At 42.7% G+C, this 13,612-nt stretch overlaps 1 protein-coding gene across 3 annotated transcripts in view; it reads right to left on the reverse strand.

The window, feature by feature from the left end:
• TMCO4 (transmembrane and coiled-coil domains 4) overlaps positions 1-13,612 on the reverse strand; it is a 1,335,578-nt gene that overhangs the window by 920,723 nt on the left and 401,243 nt on the right. For all 3 annotated transcript variants that reach the window (XM_044061794.1, XM_044061793.1, XM_044061795.1), the window contains exon 5: positions 7,847-7,979. In XM_044061794.1, coding sequence (XP_043917729.1) covers positions 7,847-7,979 — 133 coding nt within the window. The remainder of the gene's footprint in view (positions 1-7,846; positions 7,980-13,612) is intronic.

Raw genomic sequence — 13,612 nt, forward strand, 5'->3', positions numbered from 1 at the left:
TGGTTTCAATTAAAATATTTTGAAATCATAAAACCTGATACACTGATTTAAAATTGCTTCGTTTCTTCAAGTGAAAAACAACACTGTAGTGTCTTGGACTTCTGTGCATGTGCTCGGTACTGAATAATCTCAAAATCACACACAGAAGGTTCGGAACAAATAAAGAAGTTATGTCTTACCATAATGTTCCATCTGTGTTGTCGATTTTCACTTATCCTTGACTATGGGTTCCGAACCCTGGAACTACTCGGCCATTATTCCAGCTCGCACCTTCCAACAGCTCTCAAGCTAAGCTCTACCCATAATGCTCCTCATAAGATTACCTCAGATCCAGTTTGCAAATAATAGTGACAGACAAGAAATAACAGATCAGAGACCATATCTGTATCTCTATAATGAAAGCCAATATTTGAAGAGATCCGATCTACCAAGAGACCTAAAGGCAGGAGGAAGGAGGGTGGGAATGTCAAGGATAAGTAAAGATTAACAACACAGATGGAACGTTATGGTAAGACATAACTTCTTTATCTTATGTTGTCAATCTCAATTAATCCTTGCCTGTGGGACAGAGCAGCCAGCTAGCTGAACCTTGGGGGGGGGGGGGGGTCTCACAGAAGAATATTCCTGATGCACGTCCTCTAGAGACCAGATCCAGTTTGCAATGCATAATAAAAGTATGAGGGGATGCCCATGTCACCAATGCACAAATATCATCTATTGAAGCTCTGGCATAAAAAACTGCAGAAGTGGCTACTGCTCTTGTCGAATGTGCTTTTACAGATCGTGGTAGATGCATTTTCTTTTTGTTATAAACAAAGGTGATACAGTCTCTAAGCCATTTAGCCAGAGTAACTTTAGAAACTGGGCTTCCCATAGCAACCGAAGAAAAAGAAACAAATAGCTGATCAGATTTTTGTAATTTCTTTTGTTCTGTGAAGGTAGAAACATAATTGTCTGTACATCTAGTAAGTGCAGACATTATTCACCTTTATTCGAGAAGATGGGAAAGAAAGTTCGGAGTTGTATAGTCTGATTAATATCTGCTTGAGATACAACCTTTGGTAAAAAAGAAGGATTTGTTCACAGGGAGACCCAGTCTTTATGAAAGATTAGATAGGGATGTTTGCAAGATAAGGCCTGCATCTCAGATATCCTACTAGCAGAAGTAATAGCTATAAAGAATAAGGTTTTCCAGGACAAAAACCTTCAAATCACAATTTGCAGAAGGTTCAAAAGGAGAATGAATTAATGATTGAAAAACCAGACCTCAAATCTCAAGGTGCAGAGGGTTCTTTATCTGCAGGTCTTAGCATCAAAGTTCCTTTCAAAAAAGTTTTGCAAAGTTTATAGGGCATTAAGGCAGAACCATTTAAGCCAGTATGAAAGTTAAAGATTGCAGCAAGAGGCACTCAAATACTATAGGCAGATAGATGTTCTTGCTTCAAAAAGTGAAGTTAGGTATTCCAGGACTGTTTCAATAGGTGCAGAATATGGGTCAAGATTAGACTCTGATGTCCATTTACAAAACTTCAGCCACTTGTTAAGGTACAATTTCCTTGTTGAAGGTTTGTGGTAGGCTAGAACGATGTGCTGGACTGAGGAAGGGAGAGATGAAGGCCTGACAATCATGGGAACTGGATAAACCACGCAGTGAGCTTGATATTCTGAAGATTTGGATAAACTAGTCCCTCCAGGTGGGACAATAGGTCTGGAGCTGGGTCCAGCAGCCAAGGTCTCTGAATTGGATGAGGCCAAAGGAAGGGGAAACCAGACTTGTCGTGGCCAGAATGGGATGATGAGAATTATTCTTTTCTTCGACCTGTTGGCTTTCTTTAGAAACTGGGATATGAGAGGAATCGGGGAAAGGCATATAATAGACGGGGGGGGCAATCGTGAAGGAGAGCATCTCTCGGTGACTCCCCCAGAGGGAGGATTAGGGCAAAAGCAAAGTAACTGCTGCACTTATTCAGCAGATTCACAAATAGATCGCAGCAGGGTCAGAAAATCTCTTCTGCCACCAACGGATTGAGAGACCACTCTAGAGGTATGAGGATGGTCCTGTTCAATTTGTCCACAACCATGTTGGAACTCCCTAGAATGTGTGTTGCTAATAGAAAGCAGCCGGAAAAAATTGCCCATTGCCATATTCTGAGTGATTCTCGACAAAGAGGGTAAGACCTGGTTCCCCCTTACTTGCTGATGTACCAAACTACTGACATATTGTCTGTATCACAACTGGTTGCATGAAATGCCTGTAACACTAAGAGCACTGCCCTCACCTCTAGAACATCGAAATACAAACTGGCCTCCAGCTGGGACCAAGTGCCTTGGACTGTCTTTCCCAGATAGTGCCTCCCCCCATCTGGGACGCGTCTGTGGTTACTATGGCTTGGGGTTGATGGGGGACAAAGGGACGACCTGGTAAAATTTTGTTAGAATGGAGCCACCAAATCAGACTTTCCTTGCAATGACTGGTGATCGTAACCAAATGCGACACTGGTCAATTCAGTAAGGACCAGTGAGATGCCAGAAGCCACTGAAGAATTCACAAGGGGAACTAGGGTGATACAGGCTGCCATTGAGCCTAGAGTTTGAAAAAAAAGGAGTCCTGCTGTTACCTTCTTACTTCGAATGATCTGACTGACATGCAATCTTATCCTTTGCAGTCTTTCTATGGGAACAGATGCAATGCCGGTGATTATGTCGAGCATCACTCCAATGAACTCAAACTATTGAGATGGTTCTAAATGGGACTTTTCATAATTTAATGAGATACCCAAGTTGGAACAAGGAGAGAAGAATACAGTCTCATGCCTCTACGAGAAGATGCCATGTGGGAGTGGTAAGTCTAGCTCTGGAAACATCCGAAATCCTAGCAAACTGAGGTGACATGCTACCACTGCCATGTGTTTGGGAAACAACCTGGGGGCTGTGGTGAGACCAAAGGGCAGTGCCCTGAACTGATAATGACTGGCTCCCAGCCAGAAACGCAAAAATCTTCTGGATGGCTTGTCCTGAAGATCTACTGAGCACATCTAAACGTCTTTTTCCAAGAACAAAAGTATAGACTGAGCTATGACCATCCGAAATTTGGTTTGTCGAACTGATTTGTTCAACAGACTTAGATCCAGGATTGATCTCCAGTCTTCTGTCTTCTTTGACACTAAAAGGAATCTTGAGTAAATTCCGGATCCTAGCTGGTCTGGCGGGACTGTGTGGATGACATTTGTTGAACATTTATTGAATTTCTAAGACAGCTGCATCCCTGTGACTTGGTGGAACATCTAGGATTCTTTTCAATCTCTTTGGTTGTTCTGAAAAAGGGATAGTGTACCATCTGGTTATAATCCTCTGCACCCAACTGTCCGTTGTTATCTTTAGCCAGGCAGACTGGTGCAGAGATAATTGCCCCCCCCCTCCGACTGCCTCCAGAGGACAGCAATCGGGCGTTCATTCAGGAACGCTGATAGGAATTCCCGGGGAAAGAATCCACTACAGCCCTGATTTTGTGGACCACCTCTGCCTCTTGCATAGCGTCTTCCATTATTACTTCCCCCTCTGCCCCAGGGAAAGTCACTGCCACGCGAGTCCTGGAAAGGCCCTTGGGACTTCTTGAACTATAGCCTTCCACTTCTCTGGTTCCTGGAACAAGGCCAATGAGGACTGGAAAAGAGTATGCCCATTGCAGAAAGAGCCTTTCCATCTTTCTCACATCTGGCTAGAGTGTCTTTAACTTTGGGACCAAACAGGGATGTTCCATCAAAAGGAGTGTTGACAAAAGAAGACTTAAATGGTGCCACAAAATCACATAAGCGCATCCAGATGTGTCTCCTAATGGCTATGCCTGAACCTGCTGCTCTTGTCCATTCGGCAGCATGCGAAATTAGCATCATGGACGAGTTGGAAATGAATTCTAGGGTGGTGAGCTTAGAAGTTACTTTGTCTCGAACTCCTTCAGCTACTGATCCTGCCAGAGTATCTGACAGCTCTTTTATCAGCTCTCATTGAAGTCTCATAAAATGTGGCATGTAATTAAAGGACCTGAGAGCAAAGGTTGATGAAGAGTATATGCAATCTATCCATTGTCCTAGACTCTTTATTAAAGGATGGACAGTAGGAATTTCATCAGCAAGTTCCTTCTTGGTGGCTGCCACTACTACCATGGTGTCTACAGGTATTCCGTTAGTCCAGTGCTGCTGATCCTGAGGGGGCTGAAAGAATACAATCTGGTCTCTTAGGAATTGGCTCAATAGTGTCAGGCAACTTCCAAGCCCGCTGAGCAATCAATTTAATGATATCGTCAGCGGGTGGAGAGATCCAAGAGGTAGAGGGTTGGGCATGAAAAGCCTCTAGGTATACCAATTCCTCTGAGGAAGGCTGGAGGGAAGTCCAGCCACACACCTCCTCATTTTAGGAACTCTAGGATGTCCCTGAGGAAAACATCTTTAGGGGGTGACTTAGGGGAATTGGTATCTTCAGTGTAAGACTCATCATGGGAGTCTAAGTGCTTCCTCTTGCACTTTCTCTTCAAAGTTACCTCTTCAGTGGGATGTTCCAGAGAGGTATCTCAAGAGGACATAATTACCGTGGTTAGATCCTGAGTCTTTTGTGCCCGCTGTCCCAGGGAACAGACTGGGGGAATCTCCGGTTATAGGGAAGGACAAGACATTTGGTCTGACAAGGAAAGCATAGACAGTTTGCCCACAATGGACAACGCCCTCTCCATGGCCTGGAAGGCAGGCCCCCATAGAGGGATGGGAGCCCAGAACCGAAATAGAATCCTTTGGGACCGTGGTACCACCCCACATCGAGGAAGCTGCCTCCGAAGCCGAAGCCAGAAATAAGCTTACATATGCTGAAGCACTAAAGGGGCATGGACAGCTCCAAAAAAGCTGAAGTAGAACCCTGCCCCCTGAACATGGCAACAAAGCTTTGACCCCAGGAGGTCTCCAGATCCGACAAACCTGAAGAAATCAAAACAGCTATCAGTGCCAGAGAAGCTTTGACCGGCACTGAAACAGTCGAAGCCGGAAAAGTCAGTAATAGGCACTCCGAAGACTCAGCTGGAATTGGAGGAGGAATGAAAGCTGGAGTGGAAACTGGCAAGATTCCAGAGCTGTGAATGCGAAGAATTGTAGAAAAAGGTAATCCCCTCGCCACCAGGAATTGATCCACCAATCTCATGATATCACTTTCTGCTAAGCTCTTGGTGGATCAGACAGAACAAACCGAAGGAGATCAGGGAGAAAGTCTTCCCAAAAAAGGACTTGGAGGATGGTACAGAAAGGGGTCCACAGAAGATGAATACCACATTTGTGGCCTGTCCTTGAAGGAATACTCCTTCACTTCTAAGGAAGATGATACCGAGGGTTTAGAAGGCACTGAAGTGGGGAGTCCAAATCAGTAACTGGCACTGATGTAGTCGGTGCAGAAACTAGCACTGATGGCACTGAAGACTCAATCACTTTTCCCAGCGGTTCCAAGGAAACTATGGGAACTGCAGAAACTTTAGAAATTTTGACAGGTGGTTCCGAAGAAACTGTCGGAACTAAGTGGCTCCTCTTCTTGGATTTTTCATGCTTGCTAGAGGAGGAAGAAAAGGAAGGAGAACTGAAATCAGTCTTAGATCCAGATAAGGCCTCATCAAAATCAGATTTTAACAATCCTTTCAAAATCAATTTGTTTCTATGGTGTACTAGAGCCCAATGACTAAAACTGTGACAAATGGCACAGTCTTCTTGCAAATGTACTACACCCAAAAAGTAGACACAGAGAGAGTGTCCGTCTCAGTCTGAAAGTTTCCTGTCACACTTCTGGCATCTTTTGAAGCCAGAAGTTCCTTTAGGTTTTTCTGCAATCTCACAAGTGTCACAAACATGCACACAGACAGAGAAAGCTGAGAGAGCTAGAGATGTTTTTTTTCCCTCTCTTTAGAACACACACAAAAAAAAAAGGAAAAGTCGTACCAATAATGGTACTTAAGAAATACCACTTAAGGTAAAAAGAAGTACAAGCAAAGGTAGTTAGACTTACTGAAATGGGTGGAAATGAAAGAGAAGAACTCAATGATAGACACTAAGAGGAGTGGGTAGTTGAAAAAATAAGCTTTATCAAAAAAGCTCTAAAGAACTTACAGTTTTTTATATATTATGCTGTTGCATGAGAGCTCAGAGGAGAGAACGCCTCTAGCACTATGATGCGGCAAACGAGATCTGGGGTAATCTTGTGAGGAGCATTATGGGTATAGCTTTGCTTGACAGTTTTTGGAAAGCGCAAGCTGCAATAATGGCCGAGTTGGTTCTGGGGATCGGAACCGACCCACAGTCAAGGATTAAGTGAAGACTGACAACATCAGATCTTATAGTAATTCAGTTACAAAATCACTGTGAACAGCTTAATGTCTAATTATTTTCTCCCACTGAAGAAAATCATTTACATATGGGGCAACACACAGTGAATACAGCAAAGTGGAGAACATTCTGTAGTTCATACTGAGATATTTGGAGACAATATGATTTTTTCACACGGCAAGTTAATACATGACAAGTGGCAATCCATGCAAAACAGAGTTAAAGCTATTTTAATATCACCAAAAAGAAAAGGCTTTTAAAAACAAGTCATTTTAGTCCAAATTCCTCTATCTCCACATATTCAGAACTTCCTTAGGAACTACAGCAGGACACCAGGAACTGCAGTAAACTGCTGCATGCTGCAATGAACAGACACCTGTTCACCCATCCTGGGTGGGGGGATGCCATCTAGACTCACAGCAACAGCAGCATTAGGAGATGGGTGAGTTTAGAAATGTATGCTGTATATGGCTTAAAGAGGAGGTTGCACACGAGTGGAAATATGCATGCACGGCAGAGCACACAAGGTTGGTGTAGGGTGGAAGAGGGTTAGGGCACACTTCCCCAGCAGAAGAATGACACTACACCAGTGTCCTTCATCTCTTCATTGGCCTGAAAGTGGATCAGGTTAAACCGGCATGAGGCTAAGGTGGGTCCAGAAGACCCAGTGAAACAAGGCAAGGAGTTGTTGGCAGCTGATAGTCTGCTGAGAGAGGAACCAAAAAAGGAAACATTCAGGTGCTGATTTCTTGATTCTCCTGCTGTATCATCTGTTACTCTGAGGGGCCACAGGATACGTCAGAAGATACTGTACACTGAAGGAAGGACAGAGGCAACAAGGACAAGCTGAAACATATTATCAACTCAAAATCTTAGTCTTATGCATAAAGCTTTCAGTTACATTTTTTAGCTAAAGAAGCTTCATGTTCAGTTTTCAAAAGACATCTATACTTTTTCCAGAAAACAACAGGGCGGGTCTTCAGAGTATCAGCAGCAGCAGAATTACCCTGAATGGAAAACAAGAACTCACTTCAGTGTGACAAAAGGGGAAAATTATGGTAAAGATCATCAAAACAGTTCATTGCTCCCAAATAACATTAAATTTAACTGACAGTCCTGTTTCATTTAATTTGCCGTGGATACAGTCTGTAAGAAAAATATTATACAAAATTCTATCCTTTCTCTTTAAATTCATACTCTGAACCAGTGACCTAAAAGCATAACAATCTAGCAGCCAATTACTCTTCAGTTTCTTATTTCAACAAGTTACTATATTCAAAATATCAGCACAATTCACACACCCACATGCATGCATGCACATTATCTATCTACCTATCTATATGCACACATTCACCCACACAAAATACAAACATAGTCATGTAGCTGTAAGATTACTAAACAGGTTACTACTTTGAAAACATATCTGAACTATGGAATTAAAAAGCTGAGCAGTGATCATGAAACACACTGTTCTACAGTACTGCACTTGTTCTTACTCAGACTCATCTTGATAAGGTCCTTTCAAGCTTTCAACCAGGGAATCCTCAAAGGCTTCTAGCTCTTCAAATGGGATATGAAGAATCCCTGTAACATGGCGAATTAGCACCCTTGCTCGAGCATCATAGCATCCTGTAATAAAAATAAATGGAATTGATACCATTTATTACAAAACACTTGCTGATCAGTCTATAAAGAAATGACAAATAGTATCCCACAGTTACCTGCAGATATAAGCTGGTTCTGTAACAAGCAGTTCACCCTATAAGTTATCTGATGGTATAATAACACCACCAACACGATCCCAACAATCCCTAGCTAACAATACCCACCAAGCAATAATCTCTGGTTCCATATTATTCTTCATGAACTGCTAACAGGTCCTCTGCACTTCTGAACTCCATGTTTCATGTAAGGAAAACCTGATTTATGACTGCACTATCACTATTACCATTCAATAATCTTAAGACATGGCTATGGTGTTAATGCTTCAATCTACCCCATACAGGTGTACACATACAGAAAGGGGCAATTAGGTTTTGATATGCTCCTGACAACAGGCTAAATTACTCTGTTAACTTCAGTTAAATATTATTTTTAACTTTTTAATTTACAACTCAATGCACACGTTTACAAAAGTAACAACATTTCCATTTAAAAAGAAAACTTTTATCCAGCACAAAGGCAGTAACTAATGCAGTAATACAGTGTCATTAAGAACATTAGATTCTGTCCCCTGGTCACTGGAGTGCCAAACATACATTTTGAATGCACACTAATGGAAAATTTAACGTAGAGCAGTAAAATGCTGACTCACTAGACTGATACGTATTTCATGAATGGGCAATCAGAATTAAACAATTCATGCAGTAAACCCCACCTCATATATATGAAGCACAGATCTCCAGTCTTGCCGGGGGGGGGGGGGTAAAACGTCTCCCTCCCTGGTACTTGTAAGCATCAAAGCTTCTAGCAAAGAATCCTAAAACTCAAAAAAAAAATTTTTTTAAAATAGGAAGCATGAAAAAAACAAAAAAAAAAGACCCACTGGTACATGGTTCTTTTTTCCTGATTTTTAAGGATTCTCTGCCAGCAGCTTTGTTGCTCACAAGTACCAGTTTTCCTTGTGGTATGCATGTATGTGTGTGTGTGTGTGTATACATATATATGTATTTGTATATATAACTACAAAAAAGTTGGCATAATGATTAAGGTCTTTGCCTCCTATGCAGAAGGTACAAGGTTCGATCCTGACCCCTGACTAATGCCTGTTTGGAGTTTGCATGTTCTTACTGTGTGTCTCTTGGGCCTTTCTCCCACCTCCAAAATACATGCTGAGTTTTAACATCTCAAAACTCACCAATGAATGGAATTGTGGGCAGCAGCACAGACTTTATATGGTGCCCTACAGGGGAAAATTTCTACAGACCAAACCACTTTGGGCATCTACTGTGGTGTGCAGTATCCTAAAGATAGAACATAGATGACAGACTGCATGCTGTGGCAGGGCTAGCCACTCGACTGTGTAAAATATGGCACTAGGTGATTAGGTCGTGTTGACTAATGTCGCCAAAATGGACACGGATAGTTATCAGTGATAAATGGGTTGAGGACCCGGCCTACTCCGACCACTAGGAGGGGTGTTATGTGCTCCTACTGGCCAGTGTGTGCCTGCCATAAAGCCCAGCAGCCCTGGGTCAATAAGCTTCTGGATGGCTGGTGTCTAGTTGCCCATCCTGGGTTACCTGGGATAGCTCTGTTGAGTGAAAGCTGGACGTAAAACCGATCAACCTGCCAAACATGAACTGTGATTTGCTACACTTAATCACTGACAGGATGCAGCTTGGAAATGGATGACATGATGACACGGAGAAGGCTGGACATTCTATGTATTCAAGAGACAAGATGGAAGGGCAGTACAGCAAAGCCACTTGGCTTGGGATCCAAAGTCTACTACTCATGAGGGGGACAGAGAGAGACGCTTCAGAAGGCAGTGAGGGATAGGATATCATCAGAATTAATGACAGACTCAAGGCAATCAGAAACTAGTGTAATGATAGGGCAGTATTCATAATCTCAGCCTATGCCCCACAGCAGGGTTGTGATACTGAGGAAAAGAGTACATTCACACAAGCAGTTGTAGGACCTAACAGATAAAGCAGGACAACATGAATTGGTGTTGACAATGGATGACTTGAATGCACATATCGGGACAGACAGAACAGGATATGAGGACTGCCTGGGTCCACATGGGTGGGGAAACAGGAATAAAGAAGGAGAAGCCATTTTAGACTTCTGTCTGGCAAATTGCTTGACAGTAGCCAACACATGGTTCAGAAAGACAGTCACAAGATCACATACACTAGTAGCCAGCATGCAACTGTAGACTTCCTCCTAGTAAGGAAAAGGCACTGGGCTAGAATCCATGACTGCAAAGTCACCTCCAGTGAAACAGTAGGCCCATCAGCTGCAAGCAGTGGTCAAAGTAGGCTCTAAGGTCAACAAAAACCAGGCTGAAAACGTGGAAGCTGACTGGAGAGAAAGTACAACAGTTCAAGGAATTACTCGGGCCTCTAACATCCCAAGAAAGGAGGAAACAGGTGGAGTTGAAGAAGAATGGCAGTCCCTCAAAACAACATGTGTTAGGACTACAGAACAGATATGTGGCCGAGCCAGGTATGGAAGTAAGGTACATAAGGAAAGCTGGTGGTGGAATGCAGAAGTCCAGGAAGTGATCAAAAGAAAGGTGGAGTGCAGGAAAAAATGGGAGATAGAAAAGACCAACCAGGCTAGGAAGGAATACTGGTTACCTAACAAAAAAGCTAAGAAAGGAGTTGCAATAGCAAAGAATATGGCATCAGAGGTACTCTACCAACTTCTGGTATTTAAGTATTTTACAATTTTAAGTAGCACAGTATTAAGTTTTATGTCTATTATGTATGTATTTTTGCTTCGTATATATGAACTGTCACTTTAAATGCTGCTAAACTTGCTCCAGATAAGGGTTTTTATAGGTTAAATACCTTTTGAGGGGTATATTTAAACAGATTTGCTTCCTGTGTTCTGTTTTTATCTCTGATGATGCCTTTACTGAAGGTGAAAGTGCTTAGAAATTAAACTGCACTTGTTGATTCAGCTGTGCTGTTTCCAGTCCATTCATTTCAGTTGTGATCTACTGAAGGAGTCTGGTGTGTTTCTTTTGCCATTGCAGTTTCACCTTACACTGGGCAACCTACGAGTAGTTACAACTTCTGGAAAGTGACTCAGTAAGTGGTACAAGGAACCTGTATCAGGTTGCAAGGCAAAGACAGAAAGATAAAGAAGATAGTCAGACACCCTTCATAAGGGATACCAGCAACAGCCTGCTCACCAGTTCACAGGACATCAAAAGGCAGATGGAAGGAGTTCTTCCAGCAGCTTCTGACTGAAGACAACCCCACAGAAGCTGTACTATCCAGAAACAGCCTACAATGAGAGAAGCGGAGGAGCCCACCCTAGAAGAGGTAAGAATAGCACTAAGGAAAATGAAGTCAGGGAAAGCAGCAGGCACAGATGAGGTCACAGCAGACATGATAAAGATGGAAAAACAACTCAGTAGGATTCACCAAACACGATTTATTCTGATAGAAATCTTTTACACTCTGACGTCTCGGCCTTCGCCTTCCAGGAGTATGGAAGGCGAAGGCCGAGACGTCAGAGTGTAAAAGATTTCTATCAGAATAAATCGTGTTTGGTAAATCCTACTGAGTTGTTTTTCCATTTTTCCGGTTTTGGTGCTGTTGTTGCTGTTAGACATGATAAAGATGCTGGGTGAGATGGGAGAGAAATGGTTCCTGAGGGTACTCATAGCAGTGTGGAGAGAAAGGCATATCCCAAATGACTGGAGAATAAGCATCCTCGTGCCAGTATACAAGAACAAAGGGGACATCCACAACTGTGGGCAGTACAGAGGCATCAGATTCCTATCACGCTGCAGAGGGTGATTGATAAATTGATACGCAGAATAGTAGAATGTAAGATGTGAGATGAGCAGTTTGGTTCAGAATGGGATGCAGCACAACTGACCCGATGTTTGCAGTGAGACAGATAGTTGAGAAGAAGCTAGAGATGAGGAAAGAGTCCAACTGGGCATTTCCAGACTTGGAGAAAGCATATGACAAGGTCCCAAGAAAGCTGATCTGGGCAGTAATGCAGTGGTTAGAAGTCCCAGAAACATTGGTAGAATTAGAGCAGACTATGCCCAAGGACCCAATGACTCAAGTACGAACAGTGTTCAGTCTGAAACAGGGGTTCCCAGTTGGAGTGGGTGTAAACCAGGGTTCAGGTCTGAGCCCACTGCTGTTCATACTGGTGATGGACTCATTAGCAAACAGGTTGGAGGAGACAGATCAACAAAGTTGCTGTATGCAGACAATATGGCATTACAGGCAGACTCTGAGCAAGAACTTCAGCAAAGGATAAGGGAATGGAATGCAAAACTGAAAGCACATGGGATGAAACAAAGCACAGATAAGACAGTGGTAATGGCAGCAAACTGGGGAAATCAGAAGAAGCTAAGAATTGAGATAGAAGGGAAGATAGTGGAACAGGTAAATAGCTTCAAGTACTTGGGAGGGGTGGTTGAGGAGAAGGGAAGTCTGAATGAAGGGGTCAAAGCTAGAATTGGAGGAGCTGCAGCCAAATGGCATACAGTCAAGTGTAGTCTATGACAGAAGAATGCCAAAGACGCTGAAAAGTAAGGTGTGCATTACAGTGGCGTGTCCATTACTACTGTATGGTATAGAAATCAGGGCAATAAAGGCAGAGCAGATGAAGAAGCTAGAAATGATGGAAAAGAAGTGTCTGAGAAGGGTGGTAGGATGCAAACTGTGGGACAAACGAAGAAATTGTGATATAAGAGCAGAAGTCAAAGTAGCTCCAAATGCAGAAAAGCTCAAAGAGAACAGACTACTGTGGTGCGGACAAATGTGCAGAAAAGCAGAAGACAATTTGGTGAAGAAGATTTGGGAAAGACAGGCAGAAGGTAAGAGGAAACAAGGACATCCATCAAAGAGGTGGATGGATTCTGTGAAAGAAGTTCTGCGACAGTCAGGCATGACTGCTGAAGAAGGCAGGAGTGTGGCACTGAATCGACAGATATGATGACAGTTAACACAATATCTTGACCCCATGTATAAAAGGCAACTTTTTCAAAACCAGACTCCCCTGTATCTATCAGCCAGGGTGTGCAAGGACAGTCCTGCAGGAGTTCACTATTTTCACTAACTAAGTTGTTGGTCATGAACACTCAGCTGCACTAAGTGAGCTTAATATCGGAGATGATGATGATGATGATGATGAATTGGTGACTCTCACTAAACAAGTTATCTGTGCTATGAGAGATTTTGGGCTTGCTCAACCTCTGTGACACAAATTACCCTTCTTATGCACTGTGAACAATGTGAATGCTATCCAATACTTTGATTGCCATGGATGTTGACAGTACATCTTTCACACATAATGGAAGTATAAACATGCTGATAGCAGGATTATACTACTGTATAAAATATAATCATGCTCATATCTACATTAGTGGTCCATATGTGGCCTAGCAGTGCATATAAACCTCCAGCTTCCTTGCTGTGGCCCTTTTGACTGCCATAACTAGACACAAGAGGTTCACAGAAACAAGTATTAAGATAGTGAAGTATGTCTGTTATCTTGACGTTTTACTGTACAATCACAATACAAAATGTTTACTGATGAGAATATGCTTGGTATTAGTT

Source organism: Protopterus annectens, chromosome 2.part0, assembly GCF_019279795.1.
Source record: "Protopterus annectens isolate FY-2018-M chromosome 2.part0, PAN1.0, whole genome shotgun sequence".
Taxonomy (NCBI): Eukaryota; Metazoa; Chordata; order Ceratodontiformes; family Protopteridae; genus Protopterus; species Protopterus annectens.